Raw genomic sequence first — 23,695 nt, 5'->3', positions numbered from 1 at the left:
TGTAGAGGGACCGAATTTGACAACAAATGATCAATCATCGGTCGTACTGGCAGAAACGTAGAAACATATCATTTTTATATAATCCCCTCCCCCACTATAGAAGAACTTCTTCACATCAGCGGTTATGTGGCGAATTTGCAACAAAATACATCTCCCGTTTGGATAGGCACTTGGGCGGCCACTTTAGAGCGCCTCGTTGTTGCGGCGTATAAAAACCATGTGCCTCATTTAATCGACTTGGTGATTTTTTTTTTTTTTGGTAATCCTTCTAATTTATCAGGGCTCTTAAGTCTCCTCTCTGCACTGTGTCAAATTTGAAGACCTTTCTTTTCACTTTGCAGGGACTCTGTGAGCAACTGCGATTATTTTGCTTTTGTTGTTATTGTGATGAGGAGGCACTCTCACTTCCTACCGCAGAACCTCCAGGGTGTGTGTGTGTGTGTGTGTGCGTGCGTGCGCACTGTAGAGCGCGCATGTGCTCGCAGTGGTCATGTGATGTGGGCCTTCCATGCTTGCGATGTGCACACTGAAAACACACAACGGGTCGACATGGCGGCGCATCCCCTCTCTCGCCTGCCTCTTTCTTCTGCCTTTTTGATGATGTAAATTTGTGTCACGTGATGATTTTTGCATAACGCCCGCTTCTCTTTTCCGCCGCGCACTCTCGTCCACCGCCGAGCGCCGTCGGATGCCTTTGAATCGAGGGAAATGTCCGAAAAGCTGAAAAACGTTTGACGGTAACGAAGAGGTCGGAGGTGAGTTGTGCGTCTGCCTCACAAAAAAAAAAGTGTAATGCTGATTTGTGTGTGTGCGTGTGTGTGTTCTTCCTCCTTCCATGGTGGCTCACTTGTTATTTGGAAGAGTTTTTTTTTTTTTTTCGCCTAGGACTTCTTTTCTGTTGCTTGTCACTCCCAATCTAGGTGTGAGGAAGTGGGAATTCCGTGGCTAACGGCCTCCCTGATAAAGGCGCAGGTATGGCAGATGGTACGTGGCGAGTGGATAAGGCTTGGAAGATTTATTTAAGACCCAACCACGCGTCGTCGTAGATTGTCGCTATTAGTCACAGCCCAAATGAATCGCCATTTTCAGGGATTTCCCACACGGGAAGCCTCAACATATTCTTGTGGCTTGTTTCTCATTTTGGTTTGATTGCAGGTGATTTCAGGGGCACTTTGGATATTTGCAGGTCCTTCGAAGAAAATCCAGCCTCTGAAACCAGTTTCACGTAGCAACATCACATTTGCTTGACGTGTCGATCATGAGTAGACCCACAAAAAGGTCTCAAGAAGCCATGCCTGGAAAGCCACAGGAAGTCTTCCGTTTTGCTATGGAGAGGTCATTTTAGGGTCACTTTGGATATTTCCAAGAGTCCTTCCAAGAAAATTCAGCCCCCAAAGCCAGTTTCACATAGCAACATCACATTTGCTTGACATGTCAATCATGAGTAGACCCACAAAAAAGTTTCATGTAGCCGTTTTTAATAGACCCAGAAAGTCTGCATTTGAAGTGGCCATTTTGGGGTTATTTTGGGGCATTTCCAGGGGTCCTGTCAAGAGAATTCAGCACCCAAAGCCTTTCACGAAGCAACTAAATCATGAGTAGACCCACAAAAAAATCTCAAGAAGCCATACCTTGGAAGCTACAGGAAGTCTGCCATTTTGCTTTGGAGTGGCCGTTTTAGGGTCATTTTTGACATTTCCAAGAGTCCTTCCAAGAAAATTCTGCCCCCAAAGGCACTTTCACGCAGCAACATCAAATTTGGTTGACATGTCAATCATGAGTGGACCCACAAAAAAAGTCTGAAAGAGCCACGCTGGAAAAGACACGCAATGTCTTCCATTTGGGTTTGACCAGGCTCATTTGGGATATTTCCACATGCCGATCAAAGACAAACCGACAACTGGTGAATTTGTCGGATTGACACCAAATTGGAACTCAGACAAGCTAGGCTAGCTGGCGAGAATTTTCAGTTTTCATAACAGTCTTGAGTGTGGGCAAAGTTTGAAGATGTGCCCTAAAACTCCCACTGTCCACCCACATCATTTCAAACGTATCACTGGCTGTTTCCACTGCAATTGTTTCACGGCGTGCAGGTGAAGCGCCGCCCGTGGTAACCGCCCGCTGAGTTTACGCAACAATTCCCACGTGTTGACTGTCAACAAAAGCAACGCTGTTTCGAAAAGCTACAGCATGTTCTGTTGCTGCCTCGTAAATAAGAAAATCGCGCACTCTCAAACAATGGCACGGCGGCAGTCAACTTGCACTTTCTCCATATCCATCTGTTTTTCTGTCTCTTTTACAATCCCGCAACTTCTTATCTCGCCTCAGCACGGCTGCGCTCCTTACACACACACACACGCCCGCGCGCACACGCACGCACACACACCACAAACAGGCCCGTCCCTGCCACCTCCTCGTAAACACACACACACACGCACGCACGCACGCACACACCTCCGCCACTCTGCAAACGAGCAAAAGCATCACACAGGCCGAGTGTTGAACTCTGATAAGTTGACTGTGAAGTCTGTGGTTTTGTGTTTGCGCTCATGTGGGAGGACAGCATTCTAGTTTTATACTCTGAGTCAAAATGCTGAAAAAATAAGGATAGAATTGATCTTTGAAGCACATTTTAAAGGGTGAAGATTTGGTTTATAAGGCCGTGCAGAGAACCAGTCGTTTATTAGACACTCCTCCTCCCTCAATAGGTGAAAAATCCACAATTAAGTTAATTGTCCAATCAGATGTCACCTGATGTAAATTCCACTTTACGGTGTCCAAATGTAAATGGGGTGCATCCTTTGGTATCCTGCCCTTATCTCGGACAGGTGCCTGAAAACTTGCCCGTGGCGCCTTCACGTGAGATAATCGCGCCCAAGCACGCAAATTCAAACACGGCATGTTTGCTCGGGATTTCCCGCCCAAAAGTTCTCGCCTCCTCCGCCAATGAAATTGCCCTGCAATAAATGTTAAATGCCTCATATTTTGTTCATTCGTCAAACTCCGTTCTGTGGCTTCTCATCACACCACGAGTGCATGGTTTGATCTGCTCGTAGCTAATAATTGGACCAGATATTATTTTTTTAAGGAAGATAATGTGTTTGTTTGTCTGATAACATTCCCTCTCTTTTTCTTTCCCTCCTTTTGCCTCCTCTTTCGTATTTGCATTTGTTCTTTTTGTGACATGCTGACTGTTGAGCCCACAGGCTTTTGTACATTTTGCTAGCAGGAGCCCACTATTAGCATGCACCACTTAAGCACACATACACACACGCACACGCAAAACAATTTTTAAAAGTTGATGCACAGGAAACAGGATTATACAGGTACAGTATTTAGTCATCCCAAATAGGAAATAATAGAGGTTCCAAAATTACTATTGTGCAGTTGTTTTGTTTAAACTTAGATGGATGGATGGATGGACAAAATAAAAAATATATATTAACGCGTCTACGCTTGGTTTTGTCTTTATTGGCTTTGTATTGCACAGTTGCGTACGCTTTGTTTATTGTTTCCTTCCCGCAGTGCACGCCTTGGCCTCTTAGAAGCAGTGTGGTGCGCACATGGCGGATAACACACATAAAGACCAGAAGAAGAAAATCGCGGCCTAAGACACTAACGAAGAAGAAATTGACGCACCGGTACGAGGTGGAGTGCAATCTGAATGTTTGGCTGGAAGGCGACTTGTAAAGACAAAAGTGTTCCGTGGACGAACTTTAAAATAAACAACCATAAAAAAGAAGTGGACTTTAAAACAAACAACCATAAACAAGAAGTGGGTGATGGCACTTCATTGACAATGAAACAACGATTCAAGCTACGAGGGAGTTGACAGCCCAGGTAAACCGAGCTGTGCATATGCTCAGACTGGGGGGAATGAAATGGTTGCTCGGCCATGAGAGGGAAGGAATCGCAGTAAATTGCGATAATGGGAATGCTAAGTCATAAGTATTGTCTTAAAATGTACAATGTGTGTAGTTCTTTATTGTTAACTGTTGTATTTGACTGTGACAGCACAGGGCAAAATACCTCAGAAACTACAGTAACAATTTTACAGTACGTGCATATTAGCTTGAGTTTGAAATGTGGAAATTAAAGTACAGTACTTGCATATGGTAAGCATAGTTGTCCATATTATGTATTTAAAATGTATCATTTTATTATATATATATATATATATAATTATAATATATGAGATTTGCGATTAATTGCGAGTTAACTATTTTAAAATCGAATCATTGAAAATTGATTGACACCCCCAGTACATGCACATATATTACTGTTAGAATAAAAAAAATAACCGTATTTTCCAAAAATTTAATATGAGGTTAAGGTTAAAACTTTGTAATAATGATAATAATACGTTTACAATTGTTTTTTGTGTGTTTTTTTTTAAACTAATATATAGCACGCGCGCGACCCTTGTGAGGATAAGCGGTACAGATAATGGAAGGATGCATGGATGAATATTGATAATGATGATTAGCAAAATAGATAAATACTTTTTTTAATTGCCATTGGGGCAATATCAGGGAAATATTATCATTTTTATCCACAGCTGTTTATTGCCTGTCATGAGATGTGTGTGGTGTACCCCAGGGGTCAGTGTTAGGACCAAAAAGATTTATATTATATATTAATGATATATGTAAAGTCTACCACTTATTGAAATGTGTTTTTTTGCAGATGATACCAATATTCTGGTTTCTGGTGAAAAAATGCAACATATTCTGGATATAATCACATCAGAGTTCCAAAAAGTTAAAATATGGCTTGTCAAAAACAAATTATCAATAAACCTAAACAAGACAAAACTGATGGTGTTTGGAAATGTCAAAGCAAACAACCAAGTTAAAGTACAAATTGAAGGTGTAAACATGGAGACAGTGGAGGAGACAAAATTCCTTGGGGTAATTATTGAAAATTTGTTGGTCATTACTGTCTGGTTATATTATCATTATTGCTATTATTACTATTGTTCTTGTGCCCTTATGTAAACCCATTTGCCCATATTTCTAATGATAGGTGTACCAATCCGTATTAACAGAATCCAGTATAATCGAACTACGCTTAACAGCATTTATTAATACAGTATATTAATCAGTAGTGGATATGGAAGTGTGTTGCCTGTAGTTTATATTGTATATAATACTATTTCTTGAATTAGCGGAAAATTGGAAAGTATTGTAATAACTTGTTGTTGAAATGGAGATAAAAGGGGTAGGGATATAAAAGTATACATATACTTCTTCCTACTCCTTTTCGAACATGTCTGTCTTTTTTTTAATGCTCTTAAATGGCACTCTTTTTTTTTTTTTTTTTCTTATTTATTATTTTCTTATATGTTCGAAATAAAGCGAATGATATGTTGCAGGTGTGCCTAATGGAGTGACCATTGTGCATGTCAATGCTGTGGTTGTGCATTTACTGCCAGTGGTAAGTGGTGGTGTTACACCCCCCTACCCAACCCCCACGCCACCCTGCCCCCCCATCCCCGAATTGTTTTCTTCTCCTCATCAATCCCTCCATCTGGCCCTTCATCACCACTTGTGACACACACACACACACACACACACTTGCTCGCATCAGCTGTCCATTTTGGAACCGATGATGTCACAACAGTCGGCACACACTCCTAAGCCAGTTTGTTTCGTAACAGGTGTCATGCATACAAAAAGCGCGCGCCCGTGTGTCTGTGAGTGCTGGACATGCGTGTGCTCGTATGCGCGCCTTTCCAATCCAAATTGCTGGTTTTGGACCGCCAAACACAAACAAGCCCTCAGGTGTTCTGAGCATTATTGTCTCATCGCTGCAGTGATGACCCGTCCTGCTTGCTAATACACACACACACACACTCATGATGAGTTCAAGGTCAGTAGGGGCGAGTGCTTTTTGTTTTTTGGGGGTGGCGGTGGCCCTTTTGGCGACGAGGGGAACTCCGCGTGTGCAGGCCGAAGTGTTGTGCTTCAGTCAAGTGGAGCATGATGCGCGCATGTGAATCCACTTGTCAGCATCACTTATAGGCAACAATGGCGCGCATGCACCCCACCACTGGGACAACTAAGAGGAGGAGGCGGAGTTTATATTAATGGAAAGTACAGTACAAGAATACTGGACAAGAAAAGGGCTGAGTAGGCACCTTTGCTTCTTTCCAGGTTTGTTAATGGCTGTCGTTTGTTACTCACCTCCACTAAAGTGCAATGCGCAGAAAATTACAATAAGTCATAATGAACTAAAGCTTAATACAGTCAAACAGTAAATTCTAAAAATATTTTCCCCGCACGCCTCATCTTTGTTGCACCAAAGTCATTGTACAAAATCAAGCTTTTTGGAACAATGCTGCTAAAAGAGTGATCTTAAAGTTGTGTATCAAAATGTATCAATCAGAATAATTTGAAAAGCATTTTGTTGCCAAGCATGTCTGACGCTGAGTCTAAAACAATATTAATTCAAAAAAATAGAGAATAAATAAATGACTTGAGCAGCCCCAAATTAAAGTAGAATAAAAGTGAAACAACAAAAGCATCAAAACCACAAAAAAGAGTGACTGTAAAAAAAACAAAAAAAAAAAAAAAACTTTTAAAAGCACTGACTCGCTCGCTTAATGTATTTGTGAAAAATTACAAAAAGGTCATTAGAGGAAATAAAATCTTTTTTTGAATGGCCAGAAATTAAAATGACATAAGAGTTCAACATTTTTAGTAACTTTGTGAATGCTGAGTTATATTTCAAGTGTACTTAATTGTTTGTAAGGGTTGTGAGGGTGGGCATCAAATTAGATTAGCGTGTGTGTGCGTGCGTGCGTGCATGCGCGTGCATGTTTGTGTGTGTGGTAGTCTCCATTGAAAGGCCCTTCCTTCTGCTCTATTTACCCAGGTGAATAGAAAAGTTGGACCAAGCCTGAGCGGGAAAACATGTCATTTGGTGTGTGTGTGTGTGTGTGTGTGTGTGTCTCCACATGACTCCCCCAGTGTCATAATGACTGACCCCCGCATCACTGTCTTTGTGTTGTTGTGCCTGCAGTGAAGCAAACTCGCACTGTGGTTAAAAAAAACCCGAATGAGTTCTTAATCTAAATGTCTGAGATGTCTGAACACGCACATGATAAACTGAATGCTAACAGTTCCCATGCTACCATTTGACAAGTTAGCAACTCGAGTACAGAAAGCACTACGACAGGTCCATAGGAAATTTTGCACAACGTCCTGTGGCCGCATACTATTTCTAATGGGAACTGCCCAACTGCTAACGGGCTAACAGTTGCTACGCTAACATATGACAAGTTAGCAACCTGAGTAGCACTACTCAGAGGTCCACAAAGAATTTGTCGCGTAGTTTCTAATGAGAGCTGCCCAAATGCTACCATGCTAACAATTGGTATGCTAACATATAACAGGATAGCAACCTAAATATAAAAAGCACTAATGTAGCTTGATAAGGATTTTACGTCATTTCTTGTCATCCGGATTGATTATCAAATGACAATTAATAACATGCTAATGGTTGCTACTCTAACGTAGGAGTTAGCAAACTATAGCACCTAAAATGTAAACTCACAACACATAACAAAAAAAAAAAGTTATCCAAGGTTTGTAACTTGGAAAAACCCGTAAGTGAAATGCTAACAGTTCGTATACCATCTTTTTTTTTTTTTTTAAGCTGCGTTGACAACAAATTTAAGGCTATGCAAGAAGTGTGCGATCCAAATTGCTTGGCCTTGGTGGAGGTTGTTGTATACTTTTTTTTTTTTTTTTAATTCTATGCTTTTTGGGGGGGATCCCATTTTGCACTTTGACCCAGTTGGCAACACGTTGGCCGCGCTGACCCACTTTCTCGCAAAAAGTACAGTTATTGTTTGTGGCCTATCTTCAGTAGGCACATGTCCACTCTACTGTACATCTTCTCTTTTTTTTTTTTTTTTTGTTTTGGCCATTTTGCTTTGTCTCCCCACTTGCAAAAACAACAAACAAACGGTCCGCCAACGAATGTCGGCCAAATCTGGGCCCGGCGTTTGCTAACTGTTAGCGAGGAGCCTAATCACCTCGCCAGCAGCGCCAACAGTCGCCATCTCGCCGCCTCTATCTGCACAATCCGTGTATTCCTCGTGTGTGTGTGTGCGTGATTGTAAGTCACCCGCCGAGTACAGTGGGTCTCGTGTGGCCAAGGTACTTTGTACTTAAGTAGAAGTACTGATTCAACTCCTTTACTTAAACTAGTAAGTATAAGTACAGAGTTTGAAATGTACTTAGAGTAAGCTCAAAAATAGAAATACCCAATTGTATAACTTGTTACCCAACAAAGTCAACAAAATACTTAGTTATTGCCTTTAAGTATATTTTTGAGGTATCTGCACTCGAAGTCAAGTCTAAGATTTTCTTCAGAATAAAATGTTTTATGTGGTCCCATTAGTTTAACCAGGGCATTCTGATTAATATTGCATTTGTGGAAAATGAATTAAGCAGCTAAATCTTTCTGTTTTCATCCATCTCAGGGCGCGGCCATTTTGCCACTTGCTGTCGACTGAAAATGACATCACAGTGCCGGGCGGGCTCAGCTTGCGAGCGTCAAATGACCAAACCCAGCAAACAGGTGAGCCGTGATTGGTCGTTACTCTACCTTACCACTAGCAGCACGTTACGTAAACGATACCTTAATCATACTTAAGTCTTTTGAAAATATATTTGACGTAATACAAATACTTTACCTCAATATCTGAGTTATTTGTAGTCATTTTTAAAATACCATTTACAATAACTCCTCAGGTTTGACAGTGTACTTGTTGTCTTAATGGTTAAGACAAAGTACATTAAACTTGATATCAAGAATGTCCAATCAATGCTCAAATGTCTTTCCGTAAGGAAAGTCCATGTACTAGTACGCTTTCTCACCACACTAGTAGGACAACTAGGCTGCACTAGTCTCTCCATAAAGGTTTTGTAAATTGTATTCCTTTTCATTCATTTGGTGTTGATGCAACTTGCGTGAAGCACCTTTATTTTTAATTTCTGCACTCTACTACCCTGATCTCCTCTCCCCTCATCCTGGTACCAGGCGATTGGGGTATTTGGGCTGGTGGGGGCGGGTTATCAGACTGGAGCAGCCCAGCCCAGCCCTCCTACCTGACCGCTGCCAGCAGGGAGCGGCCGCCCGCGCATGTATCTCCAACCACAACAGTGGTCAAGGGATGTTGAAATCAGGCCCGACTAATGTATGCAGGCCACCAGACAGCGTTGTACTGTAAGTTGCACGAGGTGTCAGTGTGTGCGTGCGTGCGTGTGTATACTGTACACATGTGTATATGCGCGTGAAGTCTCAGGAGCCCGCCACTTCTGCAACATCCGGCTATAAATCCATTGCGACACGGCAAACTGAATTTATGAGCCAATCTGCTTACGACAGACATGTTTGATTTGAAAAGGGAAAGGAGGATGGATAAAAAAAAAAAAAAATGTTGAAGTGCTCCAACTTCTGCTTTTATATTTTAAAATATATTTTGTGTGTGTAACGCCGTACACAAAGTTATTTATATTGCATCATGTGGATGAAACTTTACATTATCACATTATTACATGCTCCTCTCCCACTTCAAGATGAATGTGCTGCGCTGTGAATGATAACATTCCCGGTGTGCTGCTAAAATGTGATAAAAGGACGGCCATCTCGACGAGGGCTCGTTTTGTTGTTGTGTGTTGAATGTGTGATTATTACTAGGAATTTAAAAAAAAGAACAAGGAATGATTTAGTTGAATTTAAATCTCTGTGGCCTAACAATATATACCCTTTTTTGGACAACATGCATCAGAAAAGCTATTTAGACAGTTATTTACGCACTTATTTATGGGTCTGATAGAAAAAAAAAATAAATTAAAAAAAAAATTGGGGACCTAGTATCGAACCATGTGGAGCGCCAAGCAGTTTTTGGGTGGTTTGGCATACTACAAGGCTTGAATTTCAAAATGTGAACACCCATCCACAAATTTTCAGTACCGCTTATGCTCACTCGCATTTCAGATGAGCCTAAACCTATCCCAGCTGACTTTGTCTGAGAGATGGGGGTACACCCTGTGTACAGTACGCACATGTGCGCGCACGCACACACGTAAACGTACATACACCATCCATCTTTTTAATGTCCAGGGTGACACTACACAACAGTGCAGTATGTTGTCTTCCCACAGTATCCATCTGACTGGTGTTTTTGCCAACAAACACGCAGACAGACACACACACACACACACACACACACAGCTGCCTTCTCACTCACTGAAAGCAGGTGTCTGTGTGTCTCGTGGGCTTTAGGGTTTCGGGGGGAGTTTGTTGTTGCGGTAAAATTCCAAATGTGAAAGTCTGCTTGTAAGTTGGGCCTCCCTATGCAAGATCATAACCTCTGTCACCCGCATGCCCCTCTCCCCTTGCGCTCATCCATATAGAAACACATGACTAAAAAAAGGACGTTATCATAAGTTCCTGTAACTGTTGTTCCCTCTGAGACTTTGCGAGGGGATTTTGCATTTGACGGTGCTTGTTGGTGCATTGGATGGAAGCAGAAATGGAGGCTCGGTCGTAAATATAGCTCCACTTCTCAGTGTGGGGCCCCCCGTGGCATTCATGACCTCAAAGGACAATAAGAGCCCTCTAGAGACTGAATCCGAAGCCTTTCGTTTGTATTTCGGGAGCGTTAATGAGTGAATGCATGCCACTTGACATGGAAACATTAAGTTAAAGGAGGCAAAATGAATATTTGGGTTTATGGTTATCTTCACTTCAAAAAGAGGCAGAAATAAACACGGCAATTGAATATCAATGTCCTTATGAAGCCTTAAACCTCACCTAACTATATGGATATTGAGTCGTTTGAAAGACTTTTGGTGGGATGTCAATTGTTTCACTTTTCATTTTAGCATTCATATTGTCAACATTGTCGTATCAAGCCTTGTGGAACACGAGTGTTCTGCTATATTGCCAGACAATTCTATGGACTGAATAGCGACCCTTGCGGAATGCCTCCAGTTTTCTTCTCTGTCAGAAGGGTCACCAACATGTGTGGCTCAAGCACTACACGAGTAAAAGTTGTTAAAGTAGATCAGCAGTGATGGGACATTGTGATTTCCTCGGAATGTTGTACAAGTGATCGTTTGAGAATGTAAACGTTTGCAATATATACCTTTTGCATTATAATCTTTGTCTGTTTCATACCTTGTTCAGTTCAGTCAATTTTGGTGAGAAACGTGTCTCATATAAACCCTTGTGGACCACCACTCTCAGTTTTTACCCAGCTTTCGTACTGGAATGCCAAGTTTTTTTTGTTTTTTTTTTACACAATACTGTAGTAAAAATCGGAGGACCTAGTATAGAGCCCTATAGAGATCTACCGATTTTCTACTGGTCTTATGAACTCAATGACGCCATTCCCCTTCAAATATACAAACAACTCTGAACACAAGATTGTAGTAAAAACAACACGCTTTATTTACTAGGCAGTATAGAAAAGTATCAAAAATGTGAAAACTTGGCTTGTATAAATGTTTTTTTATAAAATGATTTATGCACAGCTAATAATAAACAAGGCATATAAAAAAAGGTATTAAAAAGACAAGAAAGTGTTTGAAATGGGCTACCGCATGATGCCGATTGATTGACAAGAAAATATTCAAATACATGAATATTTAAAAAAAAAAATGCACAGTCTTAATTTTCATAGAATATCAGTGTTTAGTACTCTTTTTTTTTGTTTTTTATGGATAAAACTCAAGTGCATCTTGATGTCACTCCTGCTGGGTGAAGCTTGTGGTTTCACACACGTACGTGTCAATATACTGTATACAAAAATTCTTTTTTCACATAAAATGTTTGTTCATTGAATGCTTCCCCATCACAAAAGAAAATATGAATGAAATTAAAAGGTGACAATGTGGTAAACGCTTAATACTTGTAAGGTTGTCCCTTTCCGCGGCGTAAAACACGACTGACATTAATACAGCTTGTTCAGTAGTTTTGTGTTTAACAAGAGGTGACACGCGCACCAAACACTTGAAATTATCAGTTAGACCCATTACAGCCGTAAAAAAAAAAAAAAAAAGATAAAATCATGAAATTCAACAGATAGGTCAGTTTTCAATCCATTAAGATGCCACTGGACACGCAATAATGCTAAGAGGGCTTAAATACTAAAATCGTCCAACACTGCTCCATTGGCCAATCGTGTAGGAATGGAAACAAAAAAAAAAAAGATCAGCATCCAAACATGGAAAATAAATTAATCAACTTGTTCTTTATATTAATATCAAAATTCAGAATTAAAAATACAGCCCAATGCTAATGATATCCCCGCATTTTCAATACAATGATAATAAAAAAACCAAAAGACAAGACCAAAAGAGACAGACCAAACTCAAAAAACAAACAAAAAAAAAAAAAAACAAACCCAAAGCAATTGTCTATATATGAAAAAAATATATAGTCTTTGGTTGGTTGAGCAAGTGGTGGCGTGGAGCCTCTCCCAACTGTTGTACCACAACAAATATGAACCCCTTACAGCAAAAGGCCTCGCGCCGCCGTCTACGCGACCAGCGTCCTCGTTGGGAACGCCGCGTTGACGTACTTGATGTGGCTGGCCTCGGCCGCCATCACGCTCTCCTCGCTTTTGCCGCACGTCGTCTGCTCCCAAGAGCTCAGCGGCTGTCGGGAGGACAAACGATTCATTTCATTCATTTTTTTCAAATTGACAGCTCTGCAGTTTAAGGAGAGGAAATTAAACTATGCATATAAAACGGTTGATTTTAAGAACAAAAGATGTTGTGCTCATTAGGTAAATTTTTATAACAATGAATCTATTTCATAAAATGCTGAATCAAAGCAACAATGAACTTTTTTCTATATAATTCATGCTCATTTTTAAAAAATATTTATAATTTTAATCTTTTAAATAAGCGATGTAAGGAAAATTAATCAACCATTTTTATTTCTAAATAATAAGTTTATTCTTAATTTTGAACTGTATTATTTACATTTAAATTAAATTATAATTTTATTTAATCCCCCAAAATGCATTATGTCAAATTGTGGGTTTTTTTTTTTTTCAATGTTGTTATTTACAATAAATCAATTGAAATAGTGCTGACATACCGGTAGTTGGCTGTGGGAGGTCCTGTGAGGAAGGAGGTAGGCTTTGTGTCCGTCTTGACGTAGCAACGAGCTTGTGACCAAGTCCTAATTGGTTGCAGGGGTGGTAGTAGGGGATGGGGATTGGAATAAAACCTTGAAATTTGACATTGTCCTGATTGTTGATGACATACAGTAGGACGAGGCTTGAACTTACTGGTACTTCCTGCGCAGGGCCGTTTGGCGAGAAGAGCTGCGTGTTAAGCTCTTGACCTTCCCACTGCATGTATGGACTCCTTTCACATGGAGACTCCACCTTGGGGCCAAAACACAGCCAACACCGTAGAAAAAATTGAATCCTTCACAATGATTTCAAAAGCAATTTTGACAGTAATTTATGCACTTATTTATTGGTCCGCTGTAAAAATCTTGGGATCTAGTATCGAGCCGTGTGGAACGCCAAATGTTTTCGACTGATTGATATATTTGATAAGGCTGGAATTTCAAATGTAAAGATCCATCCATCCATTTTCTCTACCATTTATCCTTACATCATACTCTTGGATAACGTACTGTAGTTTTTTTTTTTTTTCCCCAGTGCAAAAGAACAACATGAATCACAAAAGTCATTCGGACACTTATTCATTCACTTCATTCAATTGTTTTTGCTCATATGGCGTGGCCACCCTGTTTCAGACATTTTTCCGCAAAACAGTTTGCTCGAATTCCGTATTGCCGAGACTACAGTGTTCTCCCGCTATACTCCTTTTCATCATTCGCTTGTTTTAATACGTTTAAATCAAATTCATTTTTTAACGTGGCCTCTCCATGTTCCCACATCGGTTGTTTGCTTACCTCTTGTTTGATCTTCTTCAGAGGTGGATGTTCAATGGCGCACTCCATAGGCTCCTGCTTGATGGATTCCACCATTCGCTGGTCCAAAGATGCGGGCTGGAGACGACACAAGCAAATATTTAACCACAGAGTGGGAAAAAAAACTAATTTCAGTCATAGAAAAGAAATGAATGTGATTAGCACATTTATTGATTCCTTTTAATATTACTGACCCGAATCACATTATTGGAATTTCAAATTATTCAGATCATTTAGGAAGTTTAGGAACAATTTTTCACATGCCAAAAATGACCAGTTTCCCCAGAACCCCCAAAATCTTTATCAACATTCCCAGATTAATTTAGATGTAATTGAGTCGTACAAGTGTAAATTGTCTTTCCACATTTATCAGCTAATGTTTCAACGTCCACATTCAGGCAACTATTTGTGAAATTGTGAAAAAAGAATTTCAGCTTTTTAACGTAATACCATTTTTTTTTCATGTGATCATCCTTGTATATTTCCCAATTTAAATTTAATTTCCCAATTTAAATAATAAATTTTCACATTGCTCAAATTCTTCTATTCCCCGTTTTGATGACAGAGTTCCCAAATTAACATCAACATCTACAATTGTACCGAGTCCTTCCAATTTGTTCCGACAGAATCAAACCGTCCTTACTTCAAAATGTCTATTGCGTATAATTTCAAATAATTTAGGTTGAAAAAAAACCAAAAAACGATAAGTGAGAAGATTTCCTGCTCACCATCATCTTGAGCGGCCCATACTTGGCCTCCTGCAGGGCCAAGGCGGATCTGAAAGGCGTGGGCGTGCAGGGAGACGAGTCCAGGATGGAGCGGCGAATGTTAGGAGTATCGAACCTGACACGGAGAGCCGCCATTCGCGTCAACATCTCGAATGGCAGACGTTTACGTTTGAAAACCAAACGCGGACATCCACTCACATGTCACTCTCCTTCTGAGGCTTGGCGTCCACGGGCGAGCTCATTGGAAGGCCGTCGCTGTCCGAGTGCTCCGGACTCATCGATTGGTTCAGCAACTGCGAGACAAAAACGAGGGGGAAAACTTGCCTGTAAAAGTCGGTCACGAAATTGAAAACTACAAATGGTGATTGGGTTGGGTCTAACCGCATGCTAGCTGGTAATGCTAACTACCTGCGAGAACAAAAAGTAATTGTGTGAAAAAAAAACCAATTAACGCCACGGCCGCGCCAAGCGGTCTACTTTGGCTTGTTATGGTTTGGAGCAGAAATCCTTCTGGCCGTCACTGTGTAAATAGTGCGTTCTTTGCATTCGACTTTTCAACATGGAATGGAAAACGGGTTGCCCGAAAGCGGCGCAGTTCGGGTAGGCTCGGTGGCGATACGGAACGAGAGGGGGTGTTGCGTTGTGCGACGTCGGCGCTTACCGAGTCAATGACGGACTCCATGAACTCGGGCATGGCGTCGCTGTGCGCCCGCGATGCCGAGACGCTCTCCTCGGGCAGGCAGCTCTGATCCAGCGGCAGGGTGGGCGCGGCCGCCTGGTGTTGAGGTAATGACATGGCCACGCCCTCCAAGGTGTGGGCTAACGGGCTCTGGCTGGCCCAGCTTGGATAAGACAAGTTGATCTGGGCAGGGCAGAAAAAAACAACCCCAAAAAAAGTGTAAGATGGAAGCACCAAAAAAAAAAAAAAAAAAAAAAGAAGCAAACTGTGCAAGGGTGACAATAAGGGGCGTCAAAATGGAAGAAAACCAGAAAGGGAACTGAAGTTGGCAGGAGAGTGACAGTAGTATTGTGTTGCACAAGGGGTCGTGGACACACACACACACACACACACACAGAGCAAGACGAGGTCCTGTTTCATCACTTCTGTGCAGCAACAGCCCCCCAGATGTTTCCTCCATCGTATTCACACAAAGCTAACCGCTGTCTCTGAATACCCAGGCTCAGCCTATGTGCACATAAATCCTGTTGTCACACACACACACACACACACACACACCTTTGGTCTACATGGACAAACTGGGGACTTGCGGTTGTTTTCAAATGAACACAATAGAATTTTAAAAAAGGGCTTTTGCTATATTCCAACTACAGATGTGCTTTTTAATCTTTTTTCGAAGACAACTTTCATTGTTGAAGGATCTCTACCGGTAGACCAAGGGGCCTCCGAATCCATCTCTTCCATTAGAACAGAGGACCCACAAATACCGCAGTGACGCCATCTGCAGCCACTCTTTTACCTCATGAATACAAATTGTAGGGCCCGTTAATGGCGGAAAAAGGTTTTGCAAAGATTCATCTTTGTAACATGATTTCATATGACAAAAAAACCTCAAGTCCACACTCCTCCGAGGCCAGTCTTAGCGTCTCGTCTTTCATGCTTTCGCTTGACAATTTAGCCGCCATTGAGCTCGCCAAAGCTGCGGTTGGCGGCTTCGGCATCAAGGCGGCACGTGCTTTTGTTGCTAGCCCGGGCGCTTGCGGCTAACATCGTCCCGCTCGAGTAACACAGATTGCGTTGACTTTCTTGGCTTTATAAAATGCCCGCAATCCTAAATCAACTTGTACGTCAAGTTTTACAAGTATTCAAGTTGGAGTGGGTAATTTGTACTCAAATTGTCGGGAGCCTGTTTGCCTATCCCGCCAACTCCTCGCCCTCGCTCGGCCAACCACAAATGAACATGTAGACCTTAAACACTCACATTTGCAAATCCCCTCTTTGCTTGATATTAAAACATTTCGCCAGAGCGCCTTCCGCATGATTTTAACCTGAGTCAAGGCATGACAAAGTGGGGACTCGGAAAATGTCCCTCGTTTATGCGTGCGCAACGACGCCAAAGTCCCCAGTTGCGCTGGTTCACAGGCGCGCAGTGAGCAAGCGTGCAACTCACTGGTAGTGACGGCTGGCCTCGCAGCTCGTTCTCGGTCGACATGAGCAGCAGTTCGATCTCTTTCACCCTCTTCTCCTTCTCGGGGTCCTCCTCGCTATAGTGTCTCTGGCAAATAAGGGGGGCAAAAAAAGCCAGAAATTGAATTTGTGGCAATATATGTTGGCGTCGGTGTAGACATTTGAATCCAAAAACAACACTTTTTGTACCTGTATTGCAGCCGTTCCGTGCTGGGGGATGCTCAGGATGTTTAGGTGCAAGGCCATAGGAAAAGGCACCTGTTTAACCAATCACAAGTGAGGACCTGAAGTCAGTACTACTCTGTCTCAGTTTGTTCAATCTTAAGATGATCCAAAAAAAAAAAAAACAACAAAGGAATAATTTGGGCATTCTAAAACTTTTGACTGGTAGTCAACCACATTTTAACACTAAAGCCCAACTCACTCGTTGCGGGTCGGCCATGTACGCGTAGTTGAGCGGCGAGACGGGGGCCAGCTGCGCGTGACTGGGCGAGTGATGCGGGAAGGCCAGAACGTGGCCGGCGGCGGGCTTGACGTAGGCGTGGCCCAGCGACAGCGGCGAGCCGGCGCCCTTGGAGTTGGCGCTCTGCAGGTAGCCCTCCTGCTCCACCTTCCGCCGCATGGTGGAGTTCCAGTGGTTCTTGATGGCGTTGTCCGTCCTACGGGACACATCACGGCACGCCTTCACGCGTTTTGCTTTCTCCCACAAGAGTTCTGATGCGGGCGTCTTCAATTTCAGACGTTTTTATTCAAACGAGATTGTGGACAAAGCCGTCCGTCTCTCTTCGCAGGATTTTAAACAAAAGACGTCAAAAAACAATTACATGTGCAGTAATGAATCGACAACTAATTGATTATCAAATTTTGATCATCGATTCGTTGTTTAAAGATGTTGTTTTTACTTAATTGTCCAAATCCTCAAAATTTCAGCCTCTCAACGGTAAATATTCTCCGATTTCTGTCGTACTCCGTAAAAGCGGATCGATTGTGTTTTTTCAAAACAAAACACTTGCAAACATCGGCTCTTACTTTGCAAAACGGTCATCAACATTTTTGCAGATTTTCTGACGTTATGCACCAAACCAGTAACTGAATCATAATTCACTCATTTATGCATTTTTCTGCACTGTCACATTGATATAATGTCCCATTTTTTAACAAAGTGTCGGAATGTTTCTTTTCCATTCAGTAAGTAGTAAAAAAAGACGCATGACAGATGAATTGATCATCAAAATTGCTAGCATAATTGCAGAACTGTAATCGGATAAAAATGGACTTTGCAGTGCATTTTTCTTCAAAATCTATTTTTGATCAGATGAATTGATTAATCGAAAGAATGTGTGATTGAGCGAACGAGTTAATTAATTGATTAACGGTTGCACGTCTAGTCGAAAGTCTGCTTCAAAAGGATTTTTTTTCACCAAGGTGACCCTCCTGGATGATTTTTTTTCCCAGGTGCGTGCGGCTCACCTGCCGGGAAGCTGCTTGGCGATCTCGGCCCAGCGGTTGCCCAGCTTCTCGTGCGCCTGGTAGATGATGCGGTCCTCCTCCTCGGTCCACGAGGTCTTCTTCACCTCCGGGTTGAGGTGGTTGTGCCAGCGCTCGCGGCACTGCTTGCCGATGCGGCCCTTCAGGTGCTTGGCTATGACCGACCAGCGTTTGGCGCCGTATTTCTGCACCAGCTCGATCACCTGCCAGGAAAGGCCAATGAAAGGACTTCGGTAAGCATTCCACCCCACACGCCTTGGCGCTTTGGTTATCTTGGCGTCGGTGACGGAGAACACCTGCCCAGCGCCGGGGGAGTTTCCAGCGAAACGTTAGCCGCCCTGCTAATCATTACAGCGACACCTGGCCGGAAACGCAACCCACTCACACTCGTCTAATAAACGCGTCGCAGGTCAGTGAAGACGACACACGGTGTTGTGTAACTTTTTTTTTTTTTTTTTTTTTTTTGGGAGGGGGGGGCAGTAAATTGTGCAATGGGGAATTGCTGTAATCACACAGGAATTTGCACCTTTTTGCGTTTAACATAGCTGAAATTGTTTTTTTTTCCTTACTTACGTCATTACTTAAGCAGCTTAAAAAATGTTTTATTTCCTTATTTCTCTCAAGCTACGGAATATTTACCTGATCCCCCATTTTTCTTTTTTTAAAGGCTTCACATTTTTTCCACCTGATTCCCCCGCTTGTTCACATACCCAATTGCCTACATTTTTATTTATTTATTTTTTTAATTCAGATCCCCTTGCTCATTCATATTTGTTTTTTAATGAATGGCTGCGTCAAATGTTTTTTAACGGGCACGGAAAACCGAACTATACGAAAAGTAGGGCATACAAAAACCGCGGTTCCACTGTCGAGCAAAAACTTTAAAAATGAAAAATCCCCATTGAATGTGTATGTCGGCCTGCATGTCGTGGACTATACGAATTTGAATCATTCTGGAGGGGCCTTTTTTTTTTTCTTTTCTTACCCGCTGGTCTTCCTCTTTGGTCCAAGGTCCTTTGATGAGTTCTGGGTTGAGAACCTTCTGCCACCTGTGTTGGCACTGCACATCCGTACGGTTCTGGTGCATCAAGAAACAAAGAGACACTTTCCTTACACTGCTCAGAGAGCAAAACAACAATTTAAAGGGGGAGTTTGCAGGTTTTTTTTTTTTTAATTATTATTATTTTTAAAGAACACACTGACAACAGTAGCCTGGCACTGATCTGTTACCTTGGGCTGTAGGAGCTCCTTCTAGTGGGCAGATGGTGCAACCACATGTTTTGCGCAACACTGAACAGCGTTTACTGTTTCCTGACAAATTAAGACTACATCGACGTTTCACCTGCATAATCCGATTATTTTCAAAAAGGGCTGTAATACCCCTGAATTGGTCGAGCTCCAGAGCTAATGCTAGCTTAGTCATGCTAGCCCAGAATTGCTAGCGCTGATATTTGTTTATGTTGGACAGTGTTCTCTGTGACTATTTATCGCAACTATGCACTTTCTTCGTTGCATTCCGTGATGAACGGCCAAATTTGAAAATTGTGCTTGTGAAGTCGCGCTAAAAAACGGGACAGTTCCCGCTTCAACCTAAACCAGAGTGTCTTCAACGTTTCTGGCCTCGCGTGGACTTACAGACAGTAAACTTGCAATGACTTTCCAGTCGTCTGATCCATGAAGCTCCACGAGTTTCTTCAACTTCTCATCCTGGTGAACAAATCATGAGTCAATGTTGGGGAACGTCCCGGAGTTTTGTCGAGACAGTCTTGCTGGTGTGCGCGCGTGTATACCTCCTCTCGCGTCCAGCGGGTTTTGCCAAGGTGCCGCTTCCCGGGCTTGGCCAAGGAGCCGTCATAATCGTGGTCGTACGTCTCCGTCTCCTCCTCGTCCTCCTCGCTGCTGTAAACACTGCGGATGGAGAAGCAGGCCGTCTGGAAATTGGATTCATCTTCACCGCGCGCTCGCAAAGAACCGGTCATTCTTGAAGGTTTGGGTGCAGGCGTTTTGCCAAGACACCCAGAAGACGCTCGAGTGAAGAAGGGGGGGCGGGGGGGGGGGGGGGGGCACTGTACGGATTAACAGGTTCTTATGTTTTTGGTTTCTACAGATACTGGGATCGGCACACGCGCAGGTAATTTCACAAAGCCGGCGTGTTCAGACCTGCAGCCACATTGTACGCCCGCGCGCGCGCACGCACACGCGGCCTGTAGCCAATCAGAACGGCAGCGTGGAGGCGAGGCGGAGGCTCGCTCACTACGACAGGTGAACAGGAACTGCTCTCAGGTGTAGGATAATATGTTCCGTAACTTCCCCATTCACTGCTGGCAATTGGAGAACAAGCGGCTTCACAACTTAGAGGAACTTTGACAACTTGAGCTCACAAATGCTCAGTAAGAAAATGAAATGTTTTCTTTTTTTTTTCCCCCCACAAGGTGTAAATCCAAGTTGTTGGCCAATGAAAAAGCATCCAGGAGCCCTTTTGCACCTGCTTTGGTGATTTGCCCCAACCACTTATGGTCACAGTCATCCAATTTCACTTTTAGCGAGACAAAATTGTCTTATGATGATGATGATGATGCTCTCATTCTTGCGAGTATGTCAGCTTTGAGTCCAAGTAAACAGGCCCACTTTTCACAATGATCAAGTACGTTGGCGAGGGGCAAAAATTAAGCGAAGAATCGACAACTAATTGGTTGTCAAATGAATCGACAACTATCTTGATAATCAATTGTTTTGAGACCTTAACTTCAACTTGTGCAACAAATGCTCGCAATTTCAACCTCTCAGCTGTAAATATTCTCCAATTTCGACTGACTGAGTTGACATTTGACAGCAACTGCTCTTACTTTGGAAGATAAGATAATGAGCAACATTTTTGCTGATTTTCTGACAACAAGCCAGTCACTGAATCATAATTCAATTGTTTGTGCATCTTCTGCACTTGTCAATTTGAATGAAGGCCCTGTTTTTTTAATAAAGGGATGGAAATCCGATTCATGAATGAAAATATGCAGATCACGCAATCATTCAAATTTCCTTTCGTTTCATGTCAATTCATTTTTGTTTGGCGGTGTGCCATGAGATTTGGGTTATAAAGCGTCAGTCACTTATCTATCCCCCTCATTCAACAATTCCATAAAAGTGCGAAAGTGAAAACTGTTTTGGCTTTTGGTCTACCCGCGTGCCCCGCCATAAACTACAGACCGACTTGTGTAAAAGAAAAATTATAAATCCAATAGCGACCTCATTAAAACGTGGTGCCTTTTGGGGATGCAATATCTGTGAAGTCGTCATTAATAGGCGAAAAACAAAAATGTCCACGCGGGTCCAATTAGGTCAAAGCATGGCTCGCGCCCGTCCAACAGTCTGGCATGGGGGGCACACGCGCGCGATCACGGACGTACGCGCGCGCACACATGCATGCATGCACGATGACAGCAGCGCCAGATGACCGCCACTTGTTACGCGCGCGCAAACTGAACCAAAGTTATTCATCTTTTTGGAGTGGTCGAACATCGTTTGAAATCCCCCCTCACCCACGAAAAAAAAAACCCCACGTGCTATATTGTTGTTTTCTTTTATGGTTTTTTTTTTTTTAAGCAATAGATGCTCGCTCGCAATGTCCGAACCTGTTTCTCGGGCGCCGAGTCATGTCAGTCGTCCCCCGGGTTGTGCGGCTCAAAGCTGGGCTTCTACTCGCGCGTCCGTCCTTTGGCTCTCGGCGCCGGCTTGCTTCTCCCGGCGAGCTCGCAGGTTGACATACATTTAAACTTAGCTTCTAGTACGGCTCCTCCTCCTCCTCCTCGCCCCAGCCACCCCCCCCCCCCGCACCCCGCTGCCCTCATCTACTCATCTTCTTCTTCAAGTCCCGCTCCATTTGGTAGCTCCTGTGACGTGCCCGATTGCGCATGCGTCAGTGACGGCGACCAGGCGGGGAACTTTGCACTCGGACGCGAACTCAGAACGGACCGATGGCTGCATTTGTCTTTTCACGCAGTTTTAACTTATATTACTTGCTTCTGCTTCAATCCTAACGCGTAATGTGTTTCCCAACATGAACTTGAACACGATTGAGCCGTGCCGATGCACGCAAGACAAAAGGTGTTAGAATGAGACACGCACGAGCTCCAAGTAAAGTCCCAAGTTCATTTCTAATTGTGAGGTGTCTCAACGCAGCACAGCAAAAGGCGCGTTGTGCCGGCTGCGCCGCGCTCATCTTTTTCTTTTTTTCGACTCCATCTCATTTCAAGCGTTACTTCTCGTTCTTATGCAAGGGAGAAGGAAGTTAGCGTAGCGAGGGAGCCCAAGTAAAGAATTGCGGAATGACCTTTTGGCATGCGAGCAAGGAAAGTGAAATTGTGCTGCTATCTTTTTTTTTTTTTTTTTTTTGCGCGCGCGCACCGTGAGCTGGCTGAAGCCCAGAAAACATTAAAGGTGTTCGCCGGCGCAATGTCGCGAGAACAAAGAGTGCACACTAACTCGATTATACCAAGTGCAGCTATGCTATGGAAAACAGTGCATGCCGCTTTGTTTGAACAGTTATCTCAGCGAGCAGTGTAGTGTTTATGCCTTCCTAACCACTCATGATGATCTTTATTTGAAACGGAAGCCAGTTGAGCAAGTTTTTCAGCTTTTTAGATGTATTTTTTTAAATAATAGCTTCTTTTTTACCATTGTTTTTAATATACGCACCGGATCTGCATGGGTGCAATGTGTGTGTGTATTATGATTATCATTTTGTTTTGGTACGACCCCCCCACCCCGCCCCTCCAGCTTGTCCTCCCTGCCCATGGGCTCTGTTCACTGGGCAAGAGGCTGCTGGCGCATGGGGGTCAATGCTTTATTTGTATAAATGTGTCTTCACATTGTATTAGTTCCTCCATACGCGAGCGTATTGTCCCGGTCACTTGTAATTACGATCAGGCCTGATGAGCCTTTTGTCCCAGAGCAGTCATCAAAATAGTGGCCTGCTAAAGAGGTTCTACACACTCCGGGCAGCGGACTGCGTAGTTACTTTGTAACGCACTGAGGGATTGCTGCAAAGAAACATTCACATGGACCGTTTCCAGTTGTAATGACCGAAAACATCCGTGCGTGTTTATTGCTGTTGTCGCAAAATAGTCGCAAGTGTATCATCTGGCCTGTGATCGAACGCGTCACACGGCGAGCAGGTTGTTTGCCTCGGGTGTAGGTTTTCAAACCCCACACCTGTGTACACATGCATTGTGGCTCTTGTCATCTATTCAACTCCAAGTTTATTGATACTGCGCGCTTTGGTCAAGACTGTCAAACCTGACACGCTCATAATTTAGGCCACTTAACATTTCAATTGGATTTGCACTCATGCAAATGAACCCGC

General features: G+C 42.9%; 1 protein-coding gene and 1 long non-coding RNA gene across 3 annotated transcripts; one reads left to right on the top strand and one right to left on the bottom strand.

Moving 5' to 3' along the window:
* Nucleotides 1-256: 256 nt before the first annotated feature.
* LOC147128484 (uncharacterized) lies at nucleotides 257-18,736 on the top strand. Of its 2 annotated transcripts, XR_015083985.1 has the most exons (4): nucleotides 257-3,840; nucleotides 8,492-8,589; nucleotides 9,052-9,237; nucleotides 18,304-18,736. It is a non-coding gene; the product is annotated as an uncharacterized LOC147128484 (long non-coding RNA). The 2 variants fall into 2 exon arrangements; XR_015083986.1 differs by lacking the exon at nucleotides 9,052-9,237.
* myb (MYB proto-oncogene, transcription factor) lies at nucleotides 11,446-22,123 on the bottom strand. Its single transcript, XM_086019312.1, has 15 exons — nucleotides 21,966-22,123; nucleotides 20,127-20,244; nucleotides 19,972-20,043; nucleotides 19,322-19,414; nucleotides 18,319-18,539; nucleotides 17,273-17,507; nucleotides 17,038-17,106; nucleotides 16,832-16,936; nucleotides 15,364-15,564; nucleotides 14,901-14,995; nucleotides 14,703-14,817; nucleotides 13,957-14,052; nucleotides 13,319-13,417; nucleotides 13,126-13,209; nucleotides 11,446-12,678 (listed from the first exon to the last, which is right to left on the bottom strand). The coding sequence occupies exons 1-15, from the start codon at nucleotides 21,986-21,988 to the stop codon at nucleotides 12,559-12,561; spliced, it is 1,746 nt and encodes a 581-aa protein (XP_085875438.1). The 5' UTR covers nucleotides 21,989-22,123; the 3' UTR covers nucleotides 11,446-12,558.
* Between the last annotated feature and the right edge of the window lie 1,572 nt (nucleotides 22,124-23,695).

The sequence above is a fragment of the Filicampus tigris genome, chromosome 20 (assembly GCF_054856515.1).
Source record: "Filicampus tigris isolate MCC_2025a chromosome 20, RoL_Ftig_1.0, whole genome shotgun sequence".
In the NCBI taxonomy this organism is placed as follows: domain Eukaryota; kingdom Metazoa; phylum Chordata; class Actinopteri; order Syngnathiformes; family Syngnathidae; genus Filicampus; species Filicampus tigris.
Note: the sequence above shows the minus strand (reverse complement) of the source record. Positions and strands in the feature narration are given on the sequence as shown.